General features: G+C 44.8%; 1 protein-coding gene across 1 annotated transcript; it reads right to left on the bottom strand.

The window, feature by feature from the left end:
* Positions 1-18,330: 18,330 nt before the first annotated feature.
* On the bottom strand, positions 18,331-21,643 carry LOC141133700 (uncharacterized). The gene has a single exon (XM_073623195.1). It carries the CDS (start codon positions 19,864-19,866, stop codon positions 18,676-18,678), a length of 1,191 nt encoding a protein of 396 aa, XP_073479296.1. The 5' UTR covers positions 19,867-21,643; the 3' UTR covers positions 18,331-18,675.
* Between the last annotated feature and the right edge of the window lie 487 nt (positions 21,644-22,130).

The raw sequence follows: 22,130 nt of genomic DNA, 5'->3' as shown, positions 1-22,130 counted from the left end.
ATGAAAGCCTGAGGGCTTTTACACTGGAGCGGTGCGTTTGCAGGACAGTAAAAAAAAGTCCTGCATCTTTGCAGCGCTGTTTACACCACTCCTAAATCGCCCCTGCCCATTGAAAACAATGGGGCAGTGCTGCAAAACCGCCGGCAAAGCGCCACTGCAGTGGCGCTTGGCGGGCGGGTTAAACCCTTTTTTGGCCGCTAGTGGGGGTTAAAACCACCTTGCTAGCAGCCGAATAGCGTCACTAAAACGACGGTAAAGCGGCACTAAAAATAGTGCCGCTTTAACGCCGATGCTCACCCCAGTCTGAAAGTAGCCATAGGCTGGCAGAGCATGCTGGGGCTTGTAGTGCACCACACTAGGGAAACCCCAGTGGGCTGCTGTGTTGGTTGAGGGGCTGTGGAGGGGACAACACAATCAGTCCCATCAATGATTGACCCACCTGTGTGCTGCTTTCTTTTCAGTCACTAAGAAGTTTCATTAAGAAGCAAGGTGACTGGCTGACCTTGAGAGCTGTGGATCCTCTGTGGAGGGTTGTAGCATCCATAGTACAAGCTGGTCTCCACTATCTACCTGCAGGCTGCTGAATTTTCTCTTTGCTAAGCATGTAGCTGCCGAGGATTGGAATGTGGGCAGGGCCACGGGGACACACAGGAGGGGGGTGGGAGAAGAAGATCCTGCTCTCTGTATCTCTTTCCTCTCCTCTCCGATGTCCGTGCGAGGAGGAGGGGGGCAGGCTGTCAGTGCAGGCTCCGAGCAGTGTGACAGAGAGTGTAATTGACACTCTCTGCTCATAACTGCAGCCAGCAACCTCCGGGCTTTAGGGCCCCCCCCCATGGGCAGAACTCCAGGGGCCCAGTCGCAAGTGCAACTGGTGCGACCGTGGAAATTCCGCCACTGGGGTGATCATAGAGACTCCCTTAGGAGAACAGGGAATGAGTTTTTATTCAAATCTCTTCACTATGTCAAAACCAAATGGAGATGTCAGACCCATTCTAGATCTCAAGGGTCTAAACCGGTTCCTAAACATCCGCTCGTTTCACATGGAATCAATCCGGTCAATAGTATCCACTCTTCGAGGAGGAGAACTTCTAGCGTCAATAGACATCAAGGATGCATATCTCCATGTGCCAATATTCCCTGCTCATCAGAAATTCCTGTGATTCGCAGTAGAACAGCGACACTTTCAGTTTGTGGCCTTGCCCTTTAGGTTGGCCACCGCATCACGAGTATTTACAAAGGTCCTGGCTCCACTTCTGGCGAGACTAAGGGCCCAGGGTATAGCAGTAGTGGCATACTTAGACAACCTACTGCTGATAGATTAGTCAGTAACAGGGCTAGACCAGAGTGTGGTCAGCACGGTCAGGTATCTGGAACATCTAGGTTGGATTCTCAACCTAGAAAAATCATCCTTACAGCCAGTAAAAAGGCTGGAGTACTTGGGTCTGGTTATAGACACAACCCACAAAAGCTTGTTTTACCCCAGGCAAAGGTCTGCGCTATAAGAGAACTGGTTCATGCAGTCAGGACAAGGAAGAGTCCTTCTATCTGCCTTTGCATGAGGTTATTAGGGAATATGGTAGCTTCGTTCGAAGCAGTTCCCTATGCTCAATTCCATTCAAGGCTGTTGCAAAACAGTATCCTGTCTGCTTGGAGCAGGAAAAACCAGGATTTGGATTGTCCAATGTGCTTGACTCCAAGCATGTGCCGGAGTCTCAATTGGTGGTTGTTAGCCAAGAATTTGCAGAAGGGGAAAACCTTCATACCAGTTACTTGGAGGATAGTGACGACCGATTCCAGCCTCCTGGGCTGGGGAGCAGTCCTGGAATGGAACACTGTTCAGGGGAAGTGGTCAGAATCCGAGAAGACCTTACCCATCAACATTCTAGAGATTTGGGCGGTTAATCTGGCCCTAAGGGCCTGGACAAGCAGATTACGGAACTATCCTGTCAGAATTCAATCCGACAATGCCACGGCAGTGGCCTATATCATTCACCAAGTCGGCACCAAACGTCACGCTGCCCAGAAAGAGGTAAACCATATTCTGGCTTGGGCAGAAGAGCATGTGCCTTGCCCATCTGCGGTTTTCATCCCAGGAGTGGAAAATTGGCAGGCAGATTTCTTGAGCTGCCAACAATTGCTCCCAGGGCAATGGTCTCTGCATCCCGACGTCTTTCTGGCCATATGCCAAAGGTGTGGTACCCCGGACGTAGACCTATTGGCATCCAGGTTCAATAAAAAGTTAGACAGCTTTGTGTCGAGGACAAGGGATCCGCTTGCTTGCGGGACGGATGCCTTAGTAACTCCTTGTTTCCCTCCCATTCCTTCCAATTCAGTTGCTTCTGCTTCTTCTACGCAGGATAAAGGGGGAACGGAAGCTGGTAATCCTAGTTGCTCCGGAATGGCCCAGGAGGTCCTGGTATGCGGAGATCGTGAGGATGGCAGTTAGGGATCCTGGGACTCTTCCGTCCCACCCGGATCTGCTTTCCCAAGGGCCAGTGTTCCATCATGCCTTACAAACGCTAAATTTGGCAGTTTGGCTGTTGAGGCCCTCGTTCTAAAAGGTCGGGGGCTTTCAGGCTCAGTGGTAACTACCCTGATTAGCGCAAGGCTGCTGGCCTCTAGGGCTATTTACTATAGGGTCTGGAAGGCCTATGTTTCCTGGTGTGAAAGCAAGGATTGGCATCCTCGCAAGTATTTAATAAGTAGAGTTCTTGCCTTCCTACAGTCAGGGGTGGAGATGAAACTAGCCTTGAGTACTATCAAGGGTCAAGTCTTGGCCATGTCAGTTTTTTTCCAAACCCCCTTGCTTTGCATTCCTTAGTTTGGGCCTTTATACAAGGAGTAACACGTATAAATTTGCTGATTAAATCACCTCTGTGCCCATGGGATTTGAATCCAGTCTTGTCGGTCCTTCAGGAGTCTCCTTTTGAGCCAATGTGCAGTGCTCCTTTGGTCCTTGTGACAAGAAAATTCGTATTTTTGGTTGTGGTAACCTCCGTAAGAAGAGTTTCTGAGTTGGTAGCTTTTTCTTGTAAAGAGCCATTCCTAGTGGTTCATAAGGATAAGGTGGTGTTGCGTCCTCGTCCGTCCTTTTTTCCCAAGGTAGTATCCAGTTTTCATATGAACCAGGATATTTCCCTACCTTCGTTTTTTCCAGAACCCTGTTCTGCAGAAGAAAAATTATTGCATTCTCTTGATGTAGTAAGAGCAGTTAATCTCTATCTAGAAGCAACTGCTCAGATACAGAAAACTGACGCTTTGTTTGTGCTGCCAGAGGGCCCCAGGAGAGGGCATGCAGTGTCAAAATCAACCATTTCTAGATGGATTAGTCAGATCATTATTCAGGCTTATGATTTAAAGGGGAAGATTCCACCTTTTCGTCCTAGAGCGCACTCTGCCAGGGCAGTTAGTGCTTCATGGGCAGTGTGTCACCAAGCCTCCATGGCTGAGGTTTGCAAGGCTGCGACATGGTCATCAATACAAACTATCTCAAAATTTTACCAGGTGGATGTGGGTCATCAAGAGGATGCCACTTTTGGGTGCAGTGTACTGCAGGCAGCAGTATAGGTCCTCACGGCTGATGGTGGTCTGCTTTATTTTGTGTCTCCCTCCCATTAGATGGCATTGCTTTAGGACATCCCATATAGTAATTACTATAGTGCTCTGTGTCCTGTGATGTACGATAAAGAAAATAGGATTTTTATGAAAGCTTACCTGTATAATCCTTTTCTTTGAAGTACATCATGGAACACAGAGGTCCCTCCCCTCTTTTTGGGATATTTATATATATTGCTTTGCTACAAAACCTGAGGTACTCCCTGTATGGGAGGGGTTATATAGGGGGGACTTCCTGTCTTTGATTATGCCAGTGTCCATCACCTAAAGGTGGGTGCATAACCCATATAGTAATTACTATAGTGCACTGTGTCCCATGATTTACTTCCAAGGATTTTACAGGTAAGCTGTTATAAAAATCCTATTTTTTCTACCGGTCTCTCTTCTCCTCCACCTGTACCTTGAATATTTCTCTCCCAGAGTACAGAGACAGTCCATCTTCCTGCTGTTAGATAGGAAGCTTCTAATACCTGTAACACTAAATAACAGTGTCTCCCTTTATAACTAATGTATGCTTCCCTTTAAAATAAAAAGATTAATAGAGTAGTACACATTGATTGGAGGATTAATTAAATATGTTTAAAACAAAATGGGTTTACCCATTTACCCTAACACTGCAACAACTACTGCTTCCTCTGAGGACATTAAGACCGGGTTCACACTGGTACGACAAACGCTCCAACATTGGGAGCTCATGTCGCATGACTTGTGAAAATTAATGTTTCCCTATGAGAGCCGTCTTAACTGGTCCGACACAAGTCGGTCCGACTTTGAAAATGCTCCCTGCACTACTTTTATCTGACTTTGATCCTACTTCAGCCCATTGAATATCACTGAAGTCGGATCAAAGTCGGATCGCTGTCTTGCCTAATCTGACTTTGGCATGCAACTTGTGCTCTTATGATCTTGAGGGAAAACTCCACTCCAAATTTAAAAAAAAAACGGCATGGGTTCCCCCTCTTAGGGGCATACCAGGTCCTTTGGTCTGGTATGGATTTTAAGGGGACCCCCTACGCAGAATAACCGGCCTCGGGGCCCCCCAAAGTTCATACCAGACTCTCAACTGAGCACACAGCCCGGCCGGTCAAGAAAGGGGGTGGGGATGGGGGGGTGGGTGCTTTAATGCAGGGGGGGCTTTGTGCCCCCCCCCCACCCCAAAGCACATTGTGCCCATGTTGATGAGGACAAGGGTCCCTTCCTGACAACCCTGGCCGTTGGTTGTCAGGGTTTGCGGGCAGGGGGCTTATCCCGGCCCCCACCCTATGTGAATGAGTATGGGGTACATTGTACCCCTACCCATTTACCTGAAAAAAAAATGTCAAAAATAAAACCAAGTACACAGATTTTGAAAGTAATTTATTAGGCAGCTCCGGGGGTCTCTTACGACTTCTTCATCCCTCTCCGGCTTTTCTCCATTTCTTCTCCCTCTGTCTTCTGCCAGGTTTCCTCAGCTATCTTCTGCTCTTTTGCCTGCTCTTTTGCTAGCTCTTGCCCGGTCTTCTCTGTTGTCTTTTTCCCTATTCTACACAGGTTTTTAAAGTAATTTATTAGACAGCTCCGGGGGTCTCTTCCGACTTCTTCATCCCTCTCCGGATCTTCTCCGGTTCTTCTCCCTCTGTCTTCTGCCCTTATGACATCATCACCCAGCATGCCCCAGGTGGTGACGTCATAAGGGGCTGGGCCTCTGGATGACATCACATGGTGACCCCACCCCATGCAAATATAAGTAGTGGCACACCACGCATCGGGCACTAGAGCGGGAGAAAGTGTTGTGTCAACATCGGAAGAAGAGAAGAGGGAAGAAGACAACAGAGAAGACCGGGCAGGAGCTAGCAAAAGAGTTGGCAAAAGAGCTGAAGACAAAGGGAGAAGAACCAGAGAAGAGCAGAGAAGAGCCGGAGAGGGATGAAAAAGTTGGAAGAGACTCCCGGAGCTGCCTAATAAATTACTTTAAAAACCTGTGTACTGTGTTTTATTTTTTAAACTTTTTTTTTCAGGTGAATGCGTAGGGGTACAATGTACTCCATACTAATTCACATAGGGTGGGGGGGCGGGATCTGGGGGTCCCCTTATTAAAGGGGGCTCCTGGATTCCGATAAGCCCCCCACTCGCAGAGCCCGACAACCAAAGGCCAGGGTTGTCGGGAAGGGGCCCTTGTCCTCATCAACATGGGGACAAGCACCCACCCCCCCATGTTGAGGGCATGTACCCTGGTACGGTTCAGGAGGGGGGGTGCTCGCTCCTCCCCACCCCCTTTCCTGACCGGCTGGGCTGCATGCTCGGATAAGGGTCTGGTATGGACTTTGGGGGGGACCCCCACGCCGTTTTTTCAGCGTAGGGGGTTCCCCTTAAAATCCATACCAAACTGAAGGGCCTGGTATGCTCCTAAAGGGGGAACCCATGACGTTTTTTTTTTTTAATTTGGCGTGGAGTTCTTCCTAAAGACTCATACAAGACACAGTGCCTGGTATTGTCGGGGATCGAAGTCGGATCCCTGTTCATTAAAGTCGGACGCATGTCGGACTTCCAGACGCAGGGCAAAGTCGGATCCAAAGTAGTACGACTGTCATGTCGTACCAGTGTGCACCCGGACTAAGGGCTGATTTACACTTTAATGATGGATTGTAGTGTGTCAATGTGCATTGAGTTGAGGCAACCAATTGTGAATGGACTGCCAACTCACCTTTTTTAGTAACACAGCACACCACAACACTGGAATATGCATTGTAAAGCAGGTGCATTGCAGGAATACATGGTAACAATGTGTGTTTTGCCATGCATTGCCATAATGCATAAGTGTAATGGGCCCTACATATCTACACTTTCCAATAGGAAAACAAATCCAATGAACCAGTGATTAAACCATTATATTACCAAAAGTATTTTGATGCCTGCCTTTACACGCACATGAACTTTACTGGTGTAGCAAAATGGACTACAATTGTAAAGCACCATATCCTGGGCCTTTAAAAGCTGCACTTGTCCCTCTAGTGCTCAGTGTACCAGGTGATATCATATTTGTGTGCCCAGACAGAAGGACTGTGGGATGAGTAGTTCTCCCATCAGATAATTGCCCAGGGATCTTTGCAGCTTTTAGAAAGATGCTGGGAGTAGCTATTAAGAAGCGGAAAGCCTGCGCGACAGTCTCTTCCTTCCGGGGTCTGACGCAAGACGGACCTCTCCGTGCAACACTGGAGGGGAGGTTGTGGCCAACCATGCGGAGTTCCACCATCCAACCCATAACCTGAAGAGCCTAGCAATGTTGTTTGCTGTCGGACATCCTTCCAGCACCACTCCAGTCGCCTGCCTTTCAGTGTGTCAAGCTTCACGTTGGGAGATTGAGACAACGGATCCTCTGCACGAGTGTCGCTACATGAGTTCCTGTACGGAAGACATAAGGTCAGTTTGGTCATTGGTGAGAGGGCAAACCTTTATCCATCCTCTGTCACAAGTATACTGGAACACCTTGCACAGACACTTCCACACCAGGAATACTTTACTGAATTTTTTTGAACACTGTGCTTAGACAACTCTAGCCTTCCACACTACAAGAAATACACTGTTTACCACTACACCTAATCGGATTTCAGTTAACGAGCTCCTACGTACCGTTGAAGAACATCAGATGTGCAACGTGAACTTCATTGCCATTACTGATAAGAGGGCTCCTCCTTATATTATAATTCTTACAACTGCTCTCCCTCCTTACTATAGCAGCATAAGCTGGCCAGATTAATTCTCTTTCAGAGTGTCAGTACAGTCAGTTAGCTGAAACATCCATTTAGGAGGTAACCTTATTTCTCAAGGAAGTGGTTATACAGTATTGTCTTTATTAATATTGTCTTGTGCCCTTTTGGAGGAATTATTTTGCTGAGTTGGCACTGTTGCCAAAATCAGCAGATCTATTACCTCCCCCTCCTTTTTGTAACAACCTTCTTCTTTATTAGTTCCAGTAAAATATTAGAACCCAAATATGCAAAGTGTCTGATTTATTACTCTACACCATACAAGGATGTCTGAACCCAGAGTGTCAGGTGGGTTGGAATGTTCACTAGGTCACAGCCGTGTAGATGAGCAGATAATTCTAAGCAGTCCTCTGCTACACTGGCATCCCAGTCTTAGACCGTAGGGTTCAATATTGTGTTGGCCCACCCTTTGCAGCTATACTAGCTTCAACTCTTTTGGGAAGGCTGTCCACAAGGTTTAGGAGTGTCTCTATGGGAATATTTGACCAATCTTCTAGAAGCACATTGGTGAGGTCAGGCACTTGTTGATGAGAAGGCCTGGCTCACAGATTCCGATAAGCCCCTTGCCGGCAGACCCCCCACAACCACAGCCCATCATTGTGGGGAAGAGGCCCCTATCCCCATCAACATGGGGACAAAGTGCTTTGGGATGGGGGGGCAGAGCACATGTTGCCTGGTATGGTTCAGGATGAGCAGCGTATGTATTTCGAGGGGACCCTATGCCGGTTTTGTTTTTTTAATTTTGGTGTGGGGTTCCCCTTAAAATCCATACTGGACCTAAAGGACCCAAAGGGCCTGGTATGTACTGGGGGGGACATCACGCCATTTCTTTCAATTTTTATTTTGTTATTGCTGAGTGCGGGCAATAGCTTGCAGCTGTGAAGTAAAATTAAATGCATTCTTTTTCTTTAGTTCTCAGTTTTGAAGCAGCAGATTCTATACACTATACAGATGTGCCACTTTACAGGCAGACTAAAGGGACCCCCAAGCGCTGTATTTAAATGAATTTTTCATTTTTATTGTTTCACTCTAAGCATCATTGCCCCTATAAAAATAAATGCATTGATAAATGTGCCACAGGACATTACCCAGGCCCCATACCCTCTTATGGCCAATAACTTGCATAGCCTTCAAAATGGGGACTTAAGATTTTTCAAGTTTGGGCCCCATAGACTTCAATGGGGTTCGGTGTTTGGGTCCAAACTTTTTGCAATGTTCGACTGTTCTGGTGCGAATTGAACCGAGGGCTGTTTGGTCCATCTCTAGTCAGTAACAAGTGGTTGCAGGTTAGGATCAAGCAGAAGTATAGTCGAGGAACAAGCCAAAGGTTGGTAATGAATGGTGGTGGAAATACAGAAAGAAGCAGGAGTGGCAAGCTTGAGATATTGGCTGGAAAGTGCACAATAATCTGGAAAACAAGAAGTGCAAAGGCATGGCTAAAATAGGAAGTTCATGGGAGAAACAAAGGATTCAAGAGTAACGTATTTTAAGGCAAGATCTGGAATTGTCCAGAGAGCTGTCCAGCATCCCAGATGAAGGCAGGGAACAAGCAGGCTGGTCGATAGCAGTGGTGGATGAGAGTCCAGGAAATGCTACCTATACAAAAGAGGGAGGAGAAAAGCCTAAAATTAGACCATTGTAACACAATGTTGGAACAAAAAAACACCAAAACAAATTGTGTATGTGGGTGCAGTGTGGTCCGGCGGCAATAACACACACACAGTCCAGGTGAAAATGGTAGAACTTGTATTGAAGTAAAGGAAAACAGTTCACAACAATCCAGTGGGGGGAGACCCAGGGAACACTCACAGATACCAACAGCGTGTACCAGAGCAGGGTTCAGCTGAATTGACAGTGCGTGGAGGGGCAGAATGTGGCCTGGCTGTTCCAAGCCTACAAGGTCTAGAAGGTCTACAAGGAGAATTCAAAGCCCTAAGCTTTCCCTACTCGACCAAAACATTTCCCTGCCACTATTACTGTCCCTGACAAATGGGTGACCTGTCCCTACACTACCTACAAGTGAATGCGAGCCAAACCCAGGGGCCAGGGTCTTAAATAGACTCTTGCACACCCAGAGTCACACGGACGACCAAAATCCAATTGGACCATGGACCCAGTAACTCAGGAAACCATAGAGGAGCCATGTTTCCAATTACTTCCGCTCACTCTGCATTGCTGCTGTGGTGGAGCACCACCTGCAGTGCACACAACAAACTGCACCTGCCTACACTCCCCCCCACTTCTTTGACAGGTGCTGTCCTCAGCATCACACACAGAAAATAACATCAACGAACATGGTTAAGGTACAAAAGGAGAAAGTTCACACAACATAATCAGTGTATCTTGCATGAAGTCGCCTGCAGTTGGACCACAAATGGTGAGGAGCCTAAGCATCCTCTGAGAAGTCAGACTGCAGGTGACCATCTTCTTCTGTACCCGTGGGATATCTGCAGAGCTGAAGGGCTCTCTGTCTCCAGCTGAATTGGTAGAGAAATCAACACTTAGCACACATGGCCTCAGCAGGTCCCCCAGTCGCAATAGCAGTTCATCCAGGGCTGAGTCCATAACCAAATCCTTGTGCAAGCCCAGAACGACTCGTTTATATTTCTGCATCCGGTCCCTGTGTTCATGTACCCAGGTGCTGGGCATCTGGATGCTTAGGCTCCTCACCCTTTGCGGTCCAACCGCAGTTGACTTCATGCAAGATACTCTGATTGTAGTCCAGAAGGAGATCCACTAGCAGTGATCTGTAGCGCCTGAATATAAAGAAAAAAGGGCATGTGCCCGGTAGTATGGTGGACTGTATTGTTGTAAGCCCACACTGTATCACCTACGTGCCTATTCCAGTGATCACAGTGCCCTTGCTCAAGGGTCCTTGGCATGCCCAGAAGTGTGTGGATGAACTGCTCAAAGACCCCATTACCTTGGGGATGACACGGAGCGATATGTCACTTCCTGATACCACTAAGGTGACACAGTTCGAAAAAGATTACCGATTACAAGCTTGGACCTTGATCCGATACTATCCATTTGGACATCTGTACGGTTGTATCACATACTCCCAGAATAAGTTGGCTGGGGTCAGAGCCACCTGGTCCTTGGTTGGGACCACCACTGCATACTTGGTGTGACAAACCCAACCAGGACAGGGGCTTTTGGAGGGGAATTTAGGGTGGCCTCTTGCCTACTGACTATAGGCCCTGGCTTTAAGGGAACACCTCTTTGGGAGGTGCGTGCCTGGGGGACCCTTGGAATGGTCTTTGCTTTGGATTGTCTCCCCGAAACACACAGACTCTGGGAATCTAGGCCCAAATCCATATTTAGGGCCTTTATGCCCATAACCAGCAATGACTGCTTTCGATTGGCAGACTCAGAGCAGATACCATCAGCTCAAAGTAACTGGATTATGCTAAGTGTTTCTTCACTATTGTTAATTGTGTTAATTGGGTCACCTATTGTTTCTGTCTGTCTGCTAGTATTGTGTCCACTCCACCTTGTTATCAAACTATTGTGAGATGTTATGCGTTTATGTAGATTAGCTTGTGGGTTAATTAAATCACTTTCAGCTATTAATTGCTAAACATAGATTAGCATTACGTGTATGTTTCTGTCCCATAGCAGTGTTAATTATATTCCTGTTTACAGTTTATATTGTTATGGTAATATGATCAACCCCTCACCTAATTGTGTGGTATATAAATTCTGTGTGAGTTTTCAATGAAGAATTCCAGATCGCATCTAAACTATTGCCGGAGTCCAACATCAGTACCTGAAAAAAACACAGTAGCTAACCACGTAAGTCTGATTATCAGTCAGTGTTTAGATATAATTTTAGATACATTATGCATGTGTAGATAAATCTGCATGAACTTTATCTGCATGGTTGGACTTTACCACCAACTACTGACAAAGCTCCACTTTGTTTGTTTTTTATTTTCAAATAATATTTTTTAATTTTCTTATTTTTCACCACTTTTTATCTTTATTTTTCTGATCTTTTTATTTTTTAGCAAATGCTATATAAATCTAATTTTTACAATGTGATTATTTCAATTTTTTATCAGCGACACCTAATATGTTACTATGCAAATATTTAAATCAATTTTTTCTTAATTGATGGTAATTATCGTATTTATTGGACTTTTTCACATTTCAGAATATTTTAAGCTCCTTCATTCAGAGCTTGATGGTTGGTTTGCTTGAGCCGCCAAAATTCATTTTTGAAAAACAATATGATATACCAGTCCAGATGATGGCCGGCAAAATTTTACTTCGCAAGGTAAATTTGATCAAAGAAAGTATGTTTTTTGTAGTATAAATTTTATATTATTATTACTTTTTTTTTTTATTATTTTATATATTTTGTTTATATTGTTTTATATAATTTTTATATAGAGGGTGGTCCCTTTGTGTCAGGGGGTGCCATTGCCCTCTTTCGCCTCTTTATCAATCCAGGCCTGCCTTCATTGGATGAAATATTTAGAACCTTTTTTGGTTTTTCGTTTTTACATACAGTACAGTACTATGCAAAAGTTTTAGGCAGGTGTGAAATGTGTTCTTTTACTTTTCATTTTGTTAACAGATAAATAATAAACTATCAACACTTCTTTTTCTGAGAGCATTCTTTATTTACATTTTTTTTTTTTTTTACACCTGCCTAAAACTTTTGCACAGTAGCGTACATAGATGAAATTGCTTTTTTTTCCATATTTGGTTTCATTGGATTGCTCTGTTTATTTTTGACCACAAGATGGCGTTTATAACTCAAAACAACAAGAAAAAAAACACGCTTTAAAAAAAACCTGAGGCTCCATTCACACTTGTGTGACTTGTCATGCGACTTTGCATACATAAACATTATTGAAATTCATGTGTCCAATGCCCTGCATGGATTAGGGGGGCAGCGCACCTTTGCCCCTTATGGACGGGCTGCCACTGGCAATGTCTGATCTCTCTGCCACCTGAAATGACCCTGGCCTGTTTATTGACCATGTTTCTGTCTGCCACCTGGACTGATCCTTTACCTGCATACTTGACACATCCGTGTCTGCCACCTGAACGTACCTGCCCTGTTTATTGACCACATTTCTGTCTGCCACCCCAACCAATCCTTTGCCTGTTTGCTGTCCACATCTCTGCCTGCCACCTGTACTGACCCATATTCATGTCCCACTGACTACGTTCCTGTGAGACAACAGTCCCAGCCATCCTCTGTGGACAACTGCACCTGGGAACCACAGGTATTTTTTCATCCACCCTTGTGGAACCTCATGTACTTCCTGGCCAGCAGTGGCGGCTGCCCCCCTAATTCATTCACATGGCCCCTTATCTACATGCAGGGTGCCGGACGCATGGATTCCAATGGTTTTTTTTCTTTTGTTTGAAGCACATGTTTAGAGCCTGGGGCTCTAATTGGCTTCAAGAAATGGTGGGCTTGGGGCGCAGAGCACTACTCCCTGAGCCCACCCAGCTGTGTGACAATACCAAATTAATATTCACTATCATCTTCCTGATTCTCCTCCTGGCCAATCACGAAGCAGGTGCTCAGATCTGATTGGCCGAGAGGAGAAGCAATCCTATTGGCTGCTGAGGAGGAGACGCAGGGGAAGCCATGGAGGAGACGCAGGGTGAAGCCGCCGCCCATTGCCCTGGTGAAGCACTGCTCGTGACCTAGATGGGGTAAGTGTCGGTGATTCGACTGAGACCTACCGACTGGGGGGGGGGAGGGGGGCGGATTGTTTGCCTCTCCCTATAGCACCAGCCGCCACTGCTGGTCAGTAAACCTAGCATTGTGTATAATTCCTGGGATCAGCCACATACCAGTAGGCTAGGCTTGCACTACACTAAACTACTGTATATCGCTGACAATTTGTACAGTAACGAGTACTACAGTACATTGTTTTTAATTCAGTGTTGGTTTAGTTTTGTTAAACACAAGATGCAATGTCCGGTACATAATTAGTCCATTAATTGAAAAAGCCTCACACATGTGGCATTGTCATACTCAGAAAGTGTAGCAGAATGTGTTTTTGGGTGTAATTCTAAGTATACCTATGCTGTGTGTGGGAAAATATCCTATTAAATGAACACCTTTGTGTAAAACATTTTCAACATTTTCCAAAAACTTGTGACAAAAACAAATTTAATCTTCACCATTCAACTCTCCAAAATTGGGTCATTTTGTGAGTGTTTCAACTGTCCTAGTGCTTCAGGGCCTCCAAAATGTGATAGGTAGTTAGGAAATTAGATGTGTAATTTATGCCCCTTGAAAGCCTGAAGGGGTTCCCTGGATTTTGGGCCTCTCTATGCAGCTAGGATCCAAATAAGACTCAGCGAGTCCAGTGAGACCATGGCTTGTTATCAGTTTAGCTCATTCAGCAGGAGCCGTGCATCATATATAGAGGCAGTATTTGTTACCACTCCTATATATGACAGCTTCCCACCGTCACTGGTTCTCAAGCACCCACAGTGTATACAGGAACCAGTGATGTCAGGGATAGCCGTGACATCACTGCTTGAATATGGCCAATGGCATATTCAGTCAATGATGCCACTACTAACCCCGCCTCTTTTCTTACATAGCTGATGATAGTACAAGGAGCTGTCTTTTGGCGACTCATACCATCAGGATTGGTCGTGTACACTAGGTCATTAGGTTTTTTTTTTTTCAGAGAGTTGGTGGGTGGTGAACATCATGTTTGATGTATGGATATTTACAATAAACAACATCTTTTGGGGATTGTTATGTTTTAATGAAGGACTTGTCACATGTGTGGGTGTCATTATTTCTGGGTCACACCTTTCTTTGTGAATAAATGTTGTGGCACCCTGGTGTTTAGTTTGCCTCTGATGAAGTCACATGACCGTGATGAACATGCGTCAGGACGTACAGGCACCGGAAATGACGTCGGCGAGCTCGCTGCTCGTTTTTGTTTTGTATTGTGTATGTAATGAAATGTGAGTACTCAAGTCTCTTTAACTGCAAAACATTTATTTTAAAGGTACTACACCATCGAGTACCCCCCTTCTTCTTCCCTTTACACCCCGAATACCTACCCATTGAGGTCACGCCGATACTGGCCACAACTGGTAGCGTGTTTTGGCTTCCAAAGACGGATACACACTACCATACCTAAAACACCAGATCGGGAGGTCGGTGTACATCTGGACACATAGGAAGCATACCTGTTACCATCAAAGATATACTTAGGTAAGGGGACACCTAATACACTAGTGTATTGCACTGAAGATAAGAAGATAAGGAGTCACTTTTGCACTTTATATAGATACTCTCTGCACAGAAGAAAAAATCACGTATTTTTCACATTGTGTATTTTCATTTCACCACAAAGAAGAAAAGGACATTCTGTAAATATTGTATGTTATTTTATTTATTACAAAGAAGATAAGGACATTTTATATATATATATATATATATATATATATATATATATATATAATTTTTTTTTCCTTTTAGAGCATTGCCTTGAGGAACGTGGCACTTATTTGTACTAAGTCACCTGATCATTTGCACATTTGCACATTGTCACTTTACTTGTTATTAGCACAGCTATAGTTGTTTAACATGTAGCACACTGTCACTTCATTGTGCATGGATTTCAGTTCATTTCATTATGGTTATTTATGTTTAGATTTATACAGCACGGCACTATTTACTTTTTACCTTGGCTAATTGTTGAGGATCAGCTGATTTCACACTAAGTCTGTAATTGCTGCACTTCTCTCTTCTGCCACCAGGTGGCTGGGTACTTGGTGGTATTAGATGTGAAAAGGGCACTGCAAGGTCAGATTATGGGTATATGGGGTGTCTCAGCCAATAGACAGGGGTTTTCTTAAATCCCTTGGCCTGCTGGGAGAACCTATATATTTGGGTGGAGTCAGGTGATCTATGTTCTTTGCCATCTGGACGGCTGTCTGGGTGGATGTGTGTTGTATTGCCCGGGCTGCTTGGTTGGGGATTGGGCCTATCCCGGGCACATCTGGCTGCTAGGCTGTCTGAGGGCCTATCCGGAAGAAAGAGAGCAGCGCAGGGTTGGGATTCCGGCTTGCAGTCCAACCAGAAGTGACGGCAAGCAAGTACCGGTGCAACATTCTCACCAACCGGGGACAGTGAAGAATCGGGAACCTTCAGCAGATATCAAGCCAGAGACCCAGCCAGGAGAGGTGACACTTGCAGAGCAGTCTTGTGTGTCAAGCCAGGAACAGAGCAGGCCAATAGGGGGAGAAGCTTGAGAGGTATCTGGAGTGCCAAGCTAGGGACCCAGCAGAGAAGCGGGGGTGACGCTTGAGGAAGATACCACCGTGAAGACTGGAGGAGCTCAAATGATTCAGTGTCAGTGAATCATCTAGTCTAGAGAGAGAGACTGGGAGCTCAGTGGGCTGAAGAACTACAAGAAGTGATTGTATTGGAAGTGAAAGAACTGTTACGCTTTGTGTTAGGAACTGTTAAAGACTGTTGCCATAGGAGACAGCATTCCTACACATGCAGATGTGGCGTCCTGCTGGATGCCTTTCCCTGCATGGCTGTTCTCCTGTTGAGTCTCGGAGTCTGTCAATTAATCTTGCAAATACCTAAGGGTGTCCTGGCCCTAATCCTCTCTCCCAAAAGTTCTGTTAAGAGAAATAAAAATCTCTTTTGCATTTAAGAAGTGTCCGGCGCCCAATAACTTTAAATACCTTGCAACCATTATGCCTCACAACCCTCCATATACAGAAGGATGTCAGCTCTGGCCCTGGGGGTTCTTATTAGACTGAAGGAGGCCTGGGACCTTGCTACAATGTACTTTGTACCCCATACACATTCACGTAAGAAAGGTGCTGTTATGAACATGAGGACAAGGTGCTTTCCCTGGGGAGAGGGCCCCAAAACCCAAACCCTGGTCAAACTGAACCCAGGGCAGTTTAGCTCATCACTATCCAGCCCTGATAGGTACTTATTACCCCTCAAATAGAGCACATATACCGGCATCCACCACCTCCCAACATCCCCACACTGATCAGCACAGAAATCACACAATATTCAGCAACACATATACATTTTATTATTTTTGTGATACATCACCAACACTTCATATGTACAGTATCTCACAAAAAATCTCTACACAACTGCTGTACAGGGATGAACCTGATGTTCGACATCGGGGGTTCGCAGAATACTGAACATTATGGGACGTTCGCGGGAAATTCGAGTGCCCGCGGAACGCGCCATAATGAACAGCGAGACCGTTAATGCACTGCGAGATTGCAGTGCTTTAACGGCTACCGATTGGCCAAAGCATGCACCTGACCTGCATGCTTTGGCCAATCACACCGCGCTATGATGTGAGAGCCATGATTGGCTCAAGGCAGGGTGCCTTGGGCCAATCATGTCTGAGGGGGCTGAGTCCACGCCCCACACTATGTAAGGCTGCTTACATGGCAGCCGTACATAGTTTTATGAATGAGAACAGCAAAATTACATTTGTAAAGGAAAAAATATCATTTAAAACTGCTCGCTGCTGTAATGAATTGCCGGATCCCAGCAATATAGATAAAAATCATTGAAAAAAATGGCATGAGTCCCCCCCCAAGTCCATTACCAGGCCCTTTGGATCTGGTATGGATATCAAGGGGAACCCGGCACCCATCACCCGTTTAACCGCCCGCAGACCCCCACAACCACCGGGCAAGGGTTGTGGGGATGAGGCCATTGTCTCCATCAACATGGGGACAAGGTATTTTGGGGGGACCCCAATGCACCCTCCACATGTTGAGGGCATGTGACCTGGTACAGTTCAGGAGGGGGGGCGTTCTCTCGTCCTCCCCTTTTTCCCGCGGCCTGCCAGGTTGCGTGATCGGATAAGGGTCTGGTATGGCTTTTGGGGGACCCCAACACCATATTCTTTTTTTATTTTGGCGCTGTTTCTTTCAATGATTTTTATATGCCGGGATCCGACAATACATTACAGCTGCAGGCAGCTTTAAATGACATGTTTTCCTTTAGAAATTTCATTTTGCTGTGGTATTGCTCTAAACACGGGAAAGATGCACTACTTTACAGGCATACTAAACACACACACACACACACACACACACACACACACACACACACACCCCCCCGGCATGATATTTAAAGGAATATTTCATTTTTTATTGAAGCACTTTAAGCATTATTAAAATCACTGCTCCTGAAAAAACGGCCATTTTTAAAACTTTTTTTTGCATTGATACATGTCCCCTGGGGCAGGACCCAGGTCCCCAAACACTTTTTATGGCAATAACTTGCATATAAGCCTTTAAGATTAGCACTTTTGATTTTTCATGTTAAATGTCCTGCCCCAGGGTGCCATGTTGAACTTCCAGTGACCAGTATGAGAGAGTGAGAGCGACAAGAAGGAATTTAACACACCTGCTCCCCATTCACACCTGAGACTTTGTAACACTAACGAGTCTCATGACTCCGGGGAGGGGAAATGGCTAATTGGGCCCAATATGGACAGTTTCACTTAGGAGTGTACTCACTTTTGTTGCCAGCAGTTTAGACATTAATGGCTGTGTGTTGAGTTATTTTGAGGGGACAGCAAATTTACACTGTTATACAAGCTGTACACTCACTACTTTACATTGTAGCAAAGTGTCATTTCATTGTTGTCACATGAAAAGATAGAATAAAATATTTACAAAAATGTGAGGGGCGTACTTACTTTTGTGAGATACTGTATAATAGAAATAGAGAAAAAAATATATCTCCTTTCCTAGTTCCTCCTCAATCACCAGGACACATCTAGTGATTATAAAATACACCATCACAATGATACATTATATTAGGATCCATTATAAAAGTGATCCCATAAAATTCTATTGGTGATCCATTCTATGGGGACACATTATATTGGGGACACATTCCAGTTCTAGTAATCATACATTATTATAGAAATATCATCATATTGGTGATAAATCACGTTTTTTTCCCTAGTAAATCTCGGGATCATTTCTTCATATGTTTCCATATGAGGAGGGGTGATCACATCCTATCCAATCACAGAGATTGCTGATGTCACACGCTCTGATACATTTCTGATTAACAATTACAGAGAAATCAATATGTCAGATTGTCATGAGATAGATAGATAGATAGATAGATAGATAGATAGATAGATAGATAGATAGATAGATAGATAGATAGATAGATAGATAGATAGATAGATAGATAGATTATTATATAGGCCACACCTTTCCTCACTAGGAACATGTTATTGCAGTAACTGGACAGATACCCAATCACAGTGATCAGAGGGAGAAATCTCACTTATTATTAATCATAGCAAAGAAACAGCAGGATACAGACTAAAGCCCCAACCTCAACTAATCCCATCCATCCTCCCATAAATGTCAACAGTCTCTGGATACATTTCTCCTGATTCCCCCCACAGATCTTTATATGACCTTTACATACACGTATCCCACCATGGAGGGGCTCAGTGAAGGTGGTGGTGAAGGTGTGGAGATGTCGGATCGGGTCACACAGATCATAAAAGGAGATCCGTCCGGCCTCATAATCCAGATATATCCTGACTCTGTTACTGGGGATATTGGTGGGTAAGAGGATCCATTTACTGTCATGTCTCACCTCATACTGATTTTCTTTCCATCGCAAACTCCAGGACTTGTTATTATATCCAATCAGTGACTGCTCTCCTCCCCTCTCTATACTGGGGTAACACATCCCGACTATCCACCAATCTGATCCCCCAACATCCACATCCCAGTAATATCTCCCTGAGGAGAAACTCCGACTGCTCAACACCTGAGGACAATACTGGAATCTCTCTGGTGTTTCTGGACGATTCTGGTTTCTATGTGACCAGGATACAATTTTCCTGTCATCTGATATATAGAGAATATTATGAGCTGTGTTTACATCCAGTAATATGTCTGCAGCTCCCTGTATATAGAAGTATACATTTACCCCTCTTATTATATCAGATAATGTGTGTAATGTGTGTGATATCCCATCCACATCCAGACCCCCTCCATCATGGAGGAGCTTCTCATGTCTCTCTCTGTCCTCGTTATCTCCATCCTCAGTATCACACAAGTCACCTGTGTCTGATTCCTGTAAGACAGTCAGTGGATCCGTCATGTTACACAGCTCCTCAATGTGACGTATCTTCCTGGACAGCTCCTCCTTCTTTATTTCCAGATCCCGGATGGAGATGGAGATCCGCTCTGCCCTCCCGGAGATTTCCCTCAGGATTCTCTTCTCCAGGTCTTCCAGACGTCTCCTGAGATCTCTAAACAGGGCAGTGACTCTCTCGGTGTCACCAGCTTCTTCTTCTTCTACTTTCCTCCTGTGTTCCTGCAGACTCTGGACTCTTTCCTCCATCTCCTCTCTCTTTATCAGAAGTTTCTGTAGAACATTCCTCAGTGTCTCCTTCTGCTTCTCAGAAGCCTCATCCAGTGATTCCATCTCATGTCCTTTATGTCCTCCAATCACACAAGACATACAGACACAGGTCTCATCCTCAGTGCAGTAATACTCCAGGATCTTCTTATGGATGGAGCATTTCCTGCTCTCTATGGACAAGGTGGGGTCACATAAGACGTGTTCTGGGGACTTTTTGTGGACTCTCAGGTAGAGGTCGACCGATATGGGTTTTTCTCTGGCCGATGCCGATGCCGATATTTAGAAATCGCAGTGGCCGATGGCCGATATGTGATGCCGATTTTTTTGGGCCGATATATTAGGCCGATTTTTTTTTTTTTTTTTCCCCTTCATCTCATAAAATCTAACATTTAGACCCCTTTCACACTGGGGCTTTTTTCAGGCGCTTTTGGGCTAAAAATAGCGCCTGTAAAGTGCCTGTAAAACGGCTCCCCTGCAGTCTCAGTGTGATATCCCGAGTGCTTTCACACTGAGGCGATGCGCTGGCAGGATGTTAAAAAAAAGTCCTGCAAGCAGCATCTTTGGAGCGGTGTATACCACCACTCCTGCCCATTGAAATGAATGCACACCGCTGCCAAAGCGCCTGCAAAGCGTTTCGGCAGCGGCGCTTCAGGCGCGCATTTAACCTCTTCCTCGGCTGCTGCTGGGTGATAAGCTCCCCGCTAGCAGCCGAATAGCGCCGCTAAAATGACGGTAAAGCGCCGCTAAAACTAGCAGCGTTTTACCGTCAACGCATGCCCGCTCCAGTGTGAAAGCAACCTAAAGTGATACAGAAATTTTTTTTACATTTAAACATTTATTAAACAAAACAAACCTCCAATCAGTTCACTTGTATGTAGAATTTAGATTAAAAAAAATATAAAAAAAAAACTATATCTTAAAAATTAATACACAAAAACAGGTAATCAAAACTTTTGGACAAAAAAAAATGGGCTAACTTTACTGCTTAGTTTTTTTTTTTTAATTTATTAGTGTATTTTTTTTTTAAATTGCGTTTGAAAGACCGCTGCGCAAATACCGTGTGACATAAAATATTGCAACAACCGCTATTTTATTCCCTAGGGTCTCTGCTAAAAAAAATATATATAATGTTTGGGGGTTCTAAGTGATTTTCTAGCAGAAAATACAGGATTTTTACTTGTAAGCAACAAGTGTCAGAAAAGATTTAGTCTTTAAATGGTTAAACTGAAAACTTCTCCACGGAGTTCAGTCTATTGATAAAAAAGAACTTGAAGAGATACAAATGTATCTTCTTATCAGACTTGGCAGGCTGCCCAGAGAAGGAGAGAAGATAACTTTCAGGCAACTTGCATTGACTTATATTACAGAAGTCATTTGCAAGTCACGGCTGAAGTTATAATCGGCCTTTTTTATCAGCACAATCGGCCGATGCCAATTAAGTAAAAAACGCCAAATATCGGCCGATATATCGGCCGGCCGATATATCGGTCGACCTCTACTCTCAGGTGTTTATCACACAGAGAAACCTCACAGTGCAGACAGGATCTAACAGCAGGTACAGGATAGTCCACACAGTAAGTACAGAAGACCCCGGACTCCTCCTGATCTGGCTGAGCAGACAGGAAATTCTCCACTATGTTACGTAGTGTTATGTTCCTCTGCAGTGCAGGCCGATCCGGAAACTTCTCTCTGCAGTCAGGACAGGAATATCCTCCAGACCCCTCCTGTGTATCCAGCACACGATCAATACAGAGCCGGCAGAAGTTATGTCCACATTTCAGGTTTACGGGATCTGTATAAATGTTCAGACAGACGGAACATTCCAACTCAGCTCTCAGATCAGCAGACGCCATCGCTGACAGCAGATGAGGAAATGAAATGAAGTTCTCTGACAACGTGGAAGAATGCAGTTGGGAGGGTCACGTCCTCTACACAGGGGGAGGCTGGGCTGGATCAGTGATATTTGAAACAGAGATCAGAGTACAGAGGAGGGAGGATTTTCTCACAGTAATAATGATAATCATACCTCCTAACATTAGAAGAAATAAAGGGGGAAAGACGGGTGTAAAGAAGAAACAAGGCACAGAAACGCTGGCTGTAGACAGATAGAATTTTGAACAAAAATTCTTAGGAGAATTCATTAGAAAACTCTCAGAACATTCTAATGTCGCTCCTAAGATTGTGTTTCCTTTTAGCATTTGATTTTGGAATGAATGGACTTTACCGAATGAAAACCATATAAGCTGTTTGGAATTTGTTCCTTTCGAGAAAAATTTTCCATCCTGCTCCTTCGAATTTTCTCATCACTGCGGTTGAAAACGAACATCAATTTGATGATTAGAAAAATGAACAAACTATCTTAG

This window comes from Aquarana catesbeiana, linkage group LG03 (genome assembly GCF_042186555.1).
Source record: "Aquarana catesbeiana isolate 2022-GZ linkage group LG03, ASM4218655v1, whole genome shotgun sequence".
Classification (NCBI taxonomy): Eukaryota; Metazoa; Chordata; class Amphibia; order Anura; family Ranidae; genus Aquarana; species Aquarana catesbeiana.
This window is presented reverse-complemented; position numbering and strand designations above follow the sequence as displayed.

Bases quoted from the DNA above. Each gene is read 5' to 3' on its own strand.
- LOC141133700 (XM_073623195.1), bottom strand. From the start codon at position 19,866: ATGTCTTGTGTGATTGGAGGACATAAAGGACATGAGATGGAATCACTG.